At 38.9% G+C, this 10,497-nt stretch overlaps 1 protein-coding gene across 2 annotated transcripts; it reads right to left on the reverse strand.

The window, feature by feature from the left end:
- Nucleotides 1-215: 215 nt before the first annotated feature.
- Nucleotides 216-10,310, reverse strand: anxa4 (annexin A4). Of its 2 annotated transcripts, XM_080865181.1 has the most exons (13): nucleotides 10,163-10,310; nucleotides 9,073-9,122; nucleotides 8,331-8,418; nucleotides 7,528-7,622; nucleotides 5,490-5,603; nucleotides 4,939-5,029; nucleotides 4,041-4,120; nucleotides 3,203-3,259; nucleotides 3,010-3,103; nucleotides 2,715-2,810; nucleotides 2,292-2,350; nucleotides 658-780; nucleotides 216-434 (listed from the first exon to the last, which is right to left on the reverse strand). In XM_080865181.1, exons 2-13 carry the CDS (start codon nucleotides 9,079-9,081, stop codon nucleotides 378-380), a joined length of 963 nt encoding a protein of 320 aa, XP_080721307.1. In that variant the 5' UTR covers nucleotides 9,082-9,122; nucleotides 10,163-10,310; the 3' UTR covers nucleotides 216-377. The 2 variants fall into 2 exon arrangements, with proteins under 2 accessions (XP_080721307.1, XP_080721308.1); XM_080865182.1 differs by lacking the exon at nucleotides 10,163-10,310 and having other exon boundaries at nucleotides 8,953-9,081.
- Nucleotides 10,311-10,497: the final 187 nt, after the last annotated feature.

The raw sequence follows: 10,497 nt of genomic DNA on the forward strand, positions 1-10,497 counted from the left end.
GGCTGACTTAGCAAATGAGGAACTGCTACCAATTAAACAAATGGACTTCATTGACTAGATGGTAATGAAAATGCTGCACTGTAAAAACAGCTAGATGCCAACAACATCCATCTTTGTGTTGCTTTTATGTGGAAAGCATATAAATTTCACCCTCTATAATGCAATTAATAAATCCTTAACACAGCATCAACAACAAGGAAAAGAAAAAACAGAAATCTCTGCACAGGTCACTGATCTTTGGTTTAATTGTTTTTAGAAAGCGTCAAATAAGGCACAGTGAAATGTAAAAAGCACAGATGAACAAACTGTAATAAAAAAAAGCCAATATTGTAGATTCCAGAGTAAACGCATGGCTGAATGTTGGATTGAGATTTTCTTTACTCGCCTCCACAGAGCTCGAGCAGGATTTTGCGGTAGTCACCAGATGTGTCTCCCTACGGGGGGGTGGGGGGTAAAAAGGAAAAATTAGAACATATTTTTACAACTTCAAGGCTTCTGAACCCCCCCAAAATTATCTTAAATATTGTCTTGCAACATTTCAAAACAACATAAGGACATTACATAAAGTCAGAAGTGCATATATTACACCCCAGCTGATGTATTGCAAAGCTTTTGCTGACGAAAGGGCGTTACCGTCTCCTTTCTTTGGTGCCTCACCTTGATGAAGGAGTGTAGAGTTTTTCCATACATCTTCAGGAACTGTGCTTTAATGTCCAACATGTCAATCTCAGCCCTGGCTACCATTATCCGGATAAGGACACTGTCTGTAGTGCCCAGGCCCTGGAAAGAGAGAAACAAAAACTGTATTTGTACTGCACTGGACTCTGCCGCAGACTATAACAGCCTCGGACTGATTTCTTTTTGGCCTAATTCATAATATATTATGGCATACAGTGCTGTGCAAAAATCTTGAGCCACTTTTATTTTTATATCTACCTACAAGAAGCCTGACTTCCTTGTACAAAGTAGTTTTGAGCAATCATTATTCAGGCTCTCTGAAGGTCTTTCAGATTTTTTCCTTTGGACAATGGTTGATTTTTCCACTCATTTCCACTTTCACAGGGATGTTTTTTGTTTGCTTGTTTGTTCAAACCATTTAACACTAAATTATGAATTATAGAAGCATAAAAAAAATCTAAGGGAAGCTTAGCAAAGAACCAAGTTTAAATTGTTGTCTTTAGGCATTTTGTGACAGGCTACAGTAACAGCCTGTCACAAAAAATGTGTTTGTTCCAAAAAACACAATTTGCTCCTTTTCTTTTATTTGAACCTACAAAAACATAATAATAATAGTAATGTCAAAAATAACAACGTTTGACAGGCGTGAAATTGTATTTTTGTACCAACAAGGTGCTATTAGCTGAAACCTGGGCAAATCTCAGCATGCCGTGCAGCGTGTCCTTAAAAATTTGGAAGAAACTGTGAGAACAAAAGAAAAAGTGGCAGGCTTAAGAAACCATCTACATCAGATCAACAGTATCTGAAAGTCATGTCCTTAAGAAATTTAAAAAAAAAAATCCAACAAAGACCTGATGCAAGGCTGGCTGCATCTCAGGAAGTAGAGGGTGTCGTCTACCAACTGAGTGGTCGGTGGTTTGATGCATGTCTGTATGGCTAAATATTTTTGGGAAAGATATTGAACTCCAAGTTTCCCCTGATGCATTCTTTAGAGTGTGTGAATGTTAGACAAGTGCTGTTTGAAGAAGGAAAAACATAGGTACATAGGTAAACAAAAGTGTTTTATATACCATAGTGGGCCATGTGCCACAGGACCTGAAAGATACATCCCGCCCTTCAGCTGATCAATCTATTGTCTGCCATACCCTCATCAGAAATGAGCTCAATAGCTGTCAAGAAGCCATTAATGGTGAGGTCCAACTTCAACATTAATGAAGCAGAGAACAGGAAAAAAGACAGCCAACATCCAGAGTTGAACTATACTTGCAGACTTTTTAAAGAAATTACAAGAAAAACTGTCTGAGAGAGTTCAGGCTGTGTTGAAGCATAAAGGTTGTCATACCAAATATTGAATTTGCAGGCTCATTATAATTGCACAAGCTCTGTTTTTGCCTTATATGCTGTATTTCCATGTATGTTTGAACACATTTGAATAAATCTCTGAATCCATTTCCCATTTTCCTAGCAAAATATACAGAAATGAGGGGTGACAGGAGGCTTTTGCATACAGTAGCACTTAATGGAAGTAATTCTTTATATTTGTGGTTGTTTTATGATAGAACTGGAAGTGGAAGAAAGAAAAGTAGCTATGTATTACTGCATGAAATATTTACCTTCATTGATTTGTATAATCGCTCAGCAAAAAAAGCCGGCTTGTTCCTGATGCATTTCACTGCAAAGTAGAAAACAAATCACTGCACATGAGATGCAAATCGTAGTGTATGATGCAGAAAAACAATTTATTCTACTTGGTTAATATATTAAAAAAATATTGTGAACAGCAGCATTTATTTGATCTCTTGTGACTGAAGAGTAGGCCTTAAGTCGACCTGCAATTCCTCATTTTGTGCATTTTTAAATATTTAGTGTCAACTGATCAGTGTATTTTTGTGTTTCTGCAATAAACTTTATACAGACCACCTGGTAAATCAGCAGCAAATATTGTAAGCTTGCTTATTTATTTATTTTCTGTGCTAATTTGAACCCACGTGTATCTTAGACTTCATCTGAAGGATCACGTAACTGAAAAGACACACCTATAGCCAGAAAGACGTCTTCCAGGCAGCCAGACATCTCCCTCTTGATGCTCTCCTCAATGTCTCTCCCAGAAATCTTCTGATACTCCTGAAACACTGGAGTGGGACATAACGTGATTCATAAGGAAGTTGCCAATAGTGACCTGATGACTCACTAATTAAAAGATTATGTGATTTAACAAGTGATTTTGGTCATAAATTTGATATAATCATTAACTGAAATTCCTTTGGTGGCCAATTTAAGGAAGTAAGGCAATGCAAAGTATTTTCACATGACACCAAGCACTTATAGTACCTCGCAGCAGATGGTTTCGGTTCCTCACACAAAGCACTGTGAGGAATTTAACCTCATCTGTGCCCCATCGAGCCTCACCAGCCTCATAGATTTCCTATAATCACAGACATAAAATTGTTTATCAACCAGTCTCTACGCCTGTGTAACAGGCGAGTTAAATACACCATTTTTCCCTTATGACCTGAACCTTTACCTTGGCATCTTGAATAGCCTGGGCCTCGTCCACATTGGTGCTTTCATCCCGTCCAGCCTGCAAAACAGGAGATGCGTCAGCTCAAGAGAACGTGCGTACAAGATTAAGCAACAGAAAAAAGTAATATTAACTGGTTATTTTATTATGCAGAAGTGGCTCATTCTTCCTCTTCCCTGAAGAATAGATATTCGATAAAGGTCCAACTGACATTTTACAAGTACGGCTGAACCTGCTAGTAAATACCAGGAGGTTAATACTTCATACTTATAATCTACACAGCTTGACTTTGTTCCATTTGACAATGGTAGTATTTGCGATGCTGCATGCAAATATCACACTAAAGTCCAAAATGTTTGGGTTTCCTTACTTTTTTGATTGCTAAGATGCTAAAGGTTCTAAATTTTAAAACAAGCCGAATTTATTTTTCTGTTGTTTATTTTCTATGAATTTTAACTTAAAGCTGTCAAACAGTGTCCGTTCTTTGGATTAACACAGTTTAATAAAAATGCAAAATAGATAAATATTCACTTATGTCAGCTTTGTAAATGATCAGACGTCTGATTAAAGCTTTGTAAACAAACTGGAATAGAACAGCGGTTTGCTGGATGAGGATTTAGGGCACTTACATCAGAAAATGTTCAACAAATGACTTTTTTTTTTTGTTTTGTTTTTTTGTAACACGGTTTGGAGATACAGTGAAGTTCAGATAAGCATTAGAAATATTAGAAACTTCAGTTGGTCTGGACGGTATAATTGCTTGTCTACTTTTGCGTCTCTGGCCAGTGTTTCGCACACTGAATAACACTATAAAAAAGGTTGTGGGTCAAAGTTTGCTCACCGTGAGTAAAGAGACCAAAACCCTTTGAAACATTCCAGATGTATCCCCAGTTACAGCATCTTCCAGTTTCTTCTCATATTCTGCCATTAATAAAAAAAAGACATAAAATCATGTGACATTGTACTCTTTTAGTTTTTATTTTAAAATTACACTTACCACTAAACATGCAGTTCACTAAATGTACATTAGGCTCTGTTGGTTGTTAGTACTCGTAGGAAAGATGCTGTTAAGTTGCTACTTGCTCAACTAGTTCAGTCAGTCATTAAATGTGTCAAACTACCGTCAGCACTAATAACAGCTTCTCATGTAAATATTAGCCATACAGTAGATCAAGACTGAGCACTCTGGAGGATTCTTGTCGATGGCTTATACCGCAGGAGGCGTGTTAGACATAAGTAATATAGTAGATTCTCAGATTTCTACATTATGAACAACAGCTCGTGGGAAGAATAATATTTACTGCAGGCTTAAAAGGGAGCCATAATCCAGATTTCTATGAGATTCAAACAAAACAAAAATAAAAAACAGATTCGGAAGCCAAATATTGACATTCACGTTCAGTTAATATTCATTCTTTTTAATCTAAAATTTCCAACTGTTATGCTCTATAGAAAAACACAACAAAGCAGACAAATCACTCAAGGCAAGGTTACTGAAAACCACTTTATAAATACTTTCCAGCTACTCTCATTTCACCCACAGAGGAACAATTCAGCAACAATAAACCGCCACACAGAGAGCAGCAGTGGCTTTTATGAATAATTTACAGCATCCAGTGTTTTCTAATAAAGGAGGTCATTGCAACTCCTAACAAAACACAGAGTTTTGTTGGTGCTACATAATATCATATATCATTGGTACCAGCTGGTAGGGAGACCTGACGAGGTGACACTGTTACCTTTCTTGTAGACGTCGTTGATGACTTTTACTTCCTCGTTTGACCTTGAGGCGAGGATATCGATGAGACAAGCCTCTTCGGTTCCAGCCCCCTGTAATAAATCAGTATTCCGTAAGCTGCACATTGGGAATTAAAGGAAAAGGCTGGCGGTATTCAATATATTTGTTATTGTCACATAATACCACTTCCTGAGGTTGCCAGTCCCAAGCAAATTTCTTCAATATTTTCCCCAAATCACTTCACACTGTTATAAACAGTGCAACTGTTTAAGTATACATGTATATAAGTTGAGCTACGGATTAATACATATTTGTAAAACAGCAGAGGGCTGATACTGTGTGCAGGATTAGCTCAAAATAAACTACAGTATGTAAATAACAGCAACCGAGGTGTGTCATTCAAAGACTGTGAACATAAATGATAATTTGTGTGACATAAAAATAACAGACTTGGCATACACAGATAATACATGTTGACCTTGGGGACAATAAGAAAATATACAGGCGCATTACTAAAAGACTAGCAGCTCTATCAAAAACCTCTTCAATCACCTTCATTGCATTTCTCAGCTCGTAGGCATCGTATACAGGCGCCAGCATCAGCAGACCCAGGACAACACTCCTGAAGTTCCCACTCAGCTCTGAGGACAGATCATCAGCCAGGTCCTGAAGGGGGATGGAAACAGATGAATGTTCTTATTGTTTTAAAGTTAGTCCTGCATTTATTACTTCTAGCCTGGACTACTGTAATTCAGTATTGTCATGATGTCCTAAAAACCCTCTGAAAAGCCTTCAAATGATTGAAAATGCTGCAGCAAGAATACTGAGAGTCTACAAAGAGAGCACATTTCTCCCATATTGGCTCCTTGTCATTGGCTCCCTGTTAAATCCAGAATCAACTTTAAAATCCTTCTCCTCACATACAATGTGTTGAATAATTAGAGTCTAGCTTATGTACTGTATCATCCCGATAGAGCACTTCACTCTCAGGATATTTAAAGTAAACCGGGAGGCAGAGCTTTAAGCTTTCAGGTCTTGCTTCTGTGGAACCAGCTTCCAGTTTGGATGCAGGTCTCTACAGCGTCTCTACTTTTAAGATTAGGTTAAAAACCTCCTTTTTGATAAAGCATGTAGTTATGTTGGAACAGGTGAATCTAATCCTTCCTTAGTTATCCTGCAATAGGACTAGGCTGCTGGACAGCTTTACACACCTCTTTTCACTCTCTGTTTAATCATTAGGTATTATTAATCTCTTGCCCTCCACAGTGTGTTTTTGTCTTTTTGTCCCTCCCCTCACCCCAAACCGGTCATGGCAGATGGCTGCCCCTCCCTAAACCTGGTTCTGCCCGAGGTTTCTTCCTGTTAAAAGGGAGTTTTCCCTTCCCACTGTTGCCAAGTGGTTGCTCATAGGGGGTCGCCTAATTGCTCAGGTTTTCTCCATATTATTATAGGGGCTTTGACTATGGAAGTAGAATATAAATCACCTTGAGATGACTGTTGTTGTGATTTGTCGTGATATAAAAAAACTCAAGTTGAATATTTGGGGTGGCTGTAGCTCGGGTGGCAGAGCAGGTCAGCCACTAATCAGAAGGTCGGTGGTTCGATCCCTGCATGCCAAATATCCTTGGGCAAGATACTAACCCTATGTTTGCCTACTGGTGGTGGTCAGAGGGCCCGGTGGCGCCTGTATCCGGCAGCCTCACCTCTGTCAGCGCAGAGGGCAGGGCAGCTGTGGCTACAATGTAGCTTGCTATCGCCAGTGTGTGAATGGGTGAATGTGTAAATGTAGTGTATGGACTAGAAAAGCGCTATACAAATGCAGGCCATTTAAGTGAATTTATTAGGCTGTGTCAGTGTAACAAACACAGACTCTCTACAACATTCACTTGAGTGAAATGGATTTATGTTGACCATGACTTCACTCATTCCAACAGCATTTGGGTCTCCGCTAGAGGGTGTGGTTCTTGGAAAGAGTTTTGGTGAAAAGAGGAGCTTGTTCCACTCAGCCCCACCCCCTCCCCGTGTGGGTGTCCGCGTGTGCAACATGACTCACTTTTCCTGACTGCAACAACTCTGCTCACTCTGCTGTTCCCATAGCTCCCCTCAGTGAACTTTCAGTTGCTTTTAATGACTTTGTACCAGATGTGCAGTGTGTACAGTGTGCAGGGAGATAAATATTATCTTAATATGTCAATACAATAAAGATCTCAAGCTTCCCGTTTTGTTAATATATTGAGCCCCATAATCAGGAAACAACCGAAGTGACAGTGGGTAACACACCTATGTGGGTTCAGTCTGTGTTTTTTATTGACTCAGACCTTCCTCTTCTAGAAAACTCACAAGCCCCTCTCCGTATTAGCCTTTATTTGCAAGTGTTATTCATTTCTGCTTTGCAGTTAAAGGTTAACTTGCACCTTATCACTTTACCCCACCTAAAATAAGGACAGTGAGAGTACACAGCGGAGTAAGAGGCAACACATCTGCTGTTATTGCCAACAGCATTCATCAAACTCATTTATATATTATTACTGTATTTAAGATGCAAAGGCACATCTTCAGTTATGAATGGACTACTTTTGCTGCATCTCACCTTCCCCACTGTTTGTTTGTAGGCAATTTTGATGCGCTGCCTCTGGGCAATAGTACGGTGGGCCAGGATCTCAGTGATAGCTGCCTCATTAGTGCCTGAAAGAAATTTCATAGACTCAGGTTATGTAATCTTAACTGCTGTCAATCTTGAAATAAAAGGACCATATTTATTTCTTTTGCTGGAAATGCATTTAAAAGCATAGGTTTGGTCATTTTATGTAGGCCGTAGAGTCGGGCGACACTGCTGCAGGCCTGGAGATTATCCTAACACAAGGTTGTTTGTTCCCATGGCCATAGAAACCATCTGTTTCCAATGGAGCTCAAACAAGAGTCAGGAGAAGATTATTAGAGTATCAAACCCGAACAGCTTGAACATTCCTCTCCATGAATTTGCTGAATTTGTTAACACTACCAAATGCTGAATGTTAGAGGGGATCTACATAGCACCTACACAGTATCTCCCTGCTTGGCTTTAAAACAGCATAATCCATGACAAAGCTAGTCTACTACTACAACCTGCATGATAAGCAAGACTCATTTCCTTCCTTATCAGGAGTGAAAATGTTGCAAAACACAAAGGTTAAAGATTAGTCACTGTCAGAGTAAAAGATTACCAATCAAATGGACTATAAAGGAAACACTATGATACCCCATGACTGCGTGAGCACTGCGCAATGTTGAAATTCGTTTTCAAACTTTCCTTCAGAAGAAGGGCGAGACCAAGGAGAATTTATTTTCTCCATAGAGGGCTAAGGATATCTTTAGCTGATGGTCAGTGGGTGACAATGGTGTTGGATCACTCACCAGCTCCTTTCATGGATTCTCTAAGCTTCTGGGCATCTGCGTCGGGATTAAAATTAGCAGCTTCAGTCACGGTTCCACGGTTTCCGATCTGATTACAAATGACAAAAATACAATTATTAATCTATTAAACAGAAATTAAATAAGTAAACACAAAGCTTAAAGTACAACTCAATCATTTTTCCCATTCATGCCATTTTTAAATAATCTCACTATGTACACGTGAAGGGTTTGACATCAATTTGTTTGAACTAGTTTAACACATCTGTGTAAGAGCCAATTTTAAAGCCAGTATCCATTTCTCAGAAGCTTATCTGCCTATCGCAAATTTTATCTTTTTCAATAAGTAGAAAAATAAAGATATGCAGATGAGCATTTGTAAACATTTTACAGAATTAATCAAAAATATGTGTAATAAAGTATGTCTGATTATTGATCATTTATGCTAAAGTCAAAGGCATATGTGCTACAATGCATAATTATTCTTCTATTCATGAGTGTTAGATTATTTTACAGTTTTAAAAAGCAGGATTGAATTGTAAGGGCTCTATAATCTTGTTTAGGGGACTTGCATTGAACATAAAAACAAAAAAATTAAGCAAAACAAAACTATTTAATAAACTACCTTTATCACGGGTTGCTGAACCTTTAACTTGTCTTTAATTTGAATGCTGTGTCGAAAGTGCAGTGACTCCCTACCGGTGATGCAAATTCACACATGAACGTGCAGCTGAGAGAGACTTACTGCTGCCATTGTAGGAAGAGTGTAGATTTTCAAACTGGAAGTCCTGAAAGCTACAAAAGAACAGATTTAAAAAATGCACAATGAGTACTTTATTACGTTGCAGGGGCAGGAAGATGTTACAGGTTTTAATGTGGCCTTCGTTAACCTTTGATCAATATTGTATACAGGTCATCATCTCACAGAGGGTTTCCACCACACGACGTTTCGTCACAGGTTCTCATGTGTCCTACATCTGTGGTGGTTTCCCGGGAGCTTATCTCATTAAACGTGTTTGTTTGGATACACCTGTAATTACTTCACTGAGAGGAAACCTAGTACACTCCCACCTGGTTTTATCCCTGTGGAGATCAACTTACCCTGTTCACTTCCATCCACTTATGATCCAGCACATTAAATGTTTTTACCATAAATTATACATAACATGACTAATCTCCCAGTATTTGTCTGTGGAGATATTTGATATTCAAACACGGGAGCCTAAACTCTGCACTTAGGGTTAGGGCCACACCTTAGCGGTGTGTAATGTAAATATGAGGCATGCGATTCTTGCTGTTGCCAAAGCGCAATAGTGCAACCTAATGTAGAAATCCTCATTTGCGTGAACAAACCAATGCCTTGCTTTTCAGGGTAAACTCTTGCACTTGATCGTGCATGGAGGGGAAAAGTTCTAACAACTGCTGGATTATAGTTTTCCTGTTAGTAAACCTGTTTGGGCTGCTCACGCTCATTCTGATTCTCCGAAAGCGAGCAAGCGAATTGTCAGTGAATTCACATACAAGGATAAACTAAAAGCTGAAGCTCAAAAACGAAATCGACTCATAGTGCCAAAGACATTCTTGAAACTGAAACTTATTGATCGATGCCTTATAGATCTATGGTTCAGACGTGGTTAGATACGAAATATAAAGAGTACATCGCGTCGATTAAAAAGTCAGGAAACAGAAGACTTTACAGTTAACTTGTCTTAAACTCAGTGGGCACACCCTACAGACAGATAGACAGAGGAGCTCCCGCCTAATCTCCACGCTGACAAAGTCACACCGCAAAACAGCGTAAATAAATGACTGACCGGTGCTAAAGTATAGCTTACCTGTCCCGGAGACAAAACTACTGAGCCTGAAGTCAGACACGAAGGTAGATCGTCACAGTACAGCGAACTCTACAGCTTATAACTACCAGCTGTTTTTCTTGCGCCTCCCACGGACGTCAGTTTTTTGCAGGGTCGTTCGCGTTTTGAGGTGCGTTCGCGGAATGTCGGCCAAGGCATTGCTTTGTTCCACTGCAGAAAAAAAAATTACCTTATAACTCAGAGTCAAAATTTTGAGATATGCAGGTACATTTTATGTCTTGTAAAATCTATTGTAAATTATAAATATATTCTAATGTTTTTTTATTTTCAATCACTTTATTCCATGAAATTGAACA

This window comes from Rhamphochromis sp. 'chilingali' (assembly GCF_963969265.1).
Source record: "Rhamphochromis sp. 'chilingali' genome assembly, chromosome: 2".
NCBI classification, from domain to species: domain Eukaryota; kingdom Metazoa; phylum Chordata; class Actinopteri; order Cichliformes; family Cichlidae; genus Rhamphochromis; species Rhamphochromis sp. 'chilingali'.

Coding starts and splice junctions, on each gene's coding strand:
- anxa4 (XM_080865181.1), bottom strand. Junction 5,030..5,489: donor AGCTGAGAAATGCAATGAAG/GTGATTGAAGAG, acceptor GATTTATTACAG/GGGGCTGGAACCGAAGAGGC. Junction 4,121..4,938: donor CAACGACGTCTACAAGAAAG/GTAACAGTGTCA, acceptor TATTAATGGCAG/AATATGAGAAGAAACTGGAA.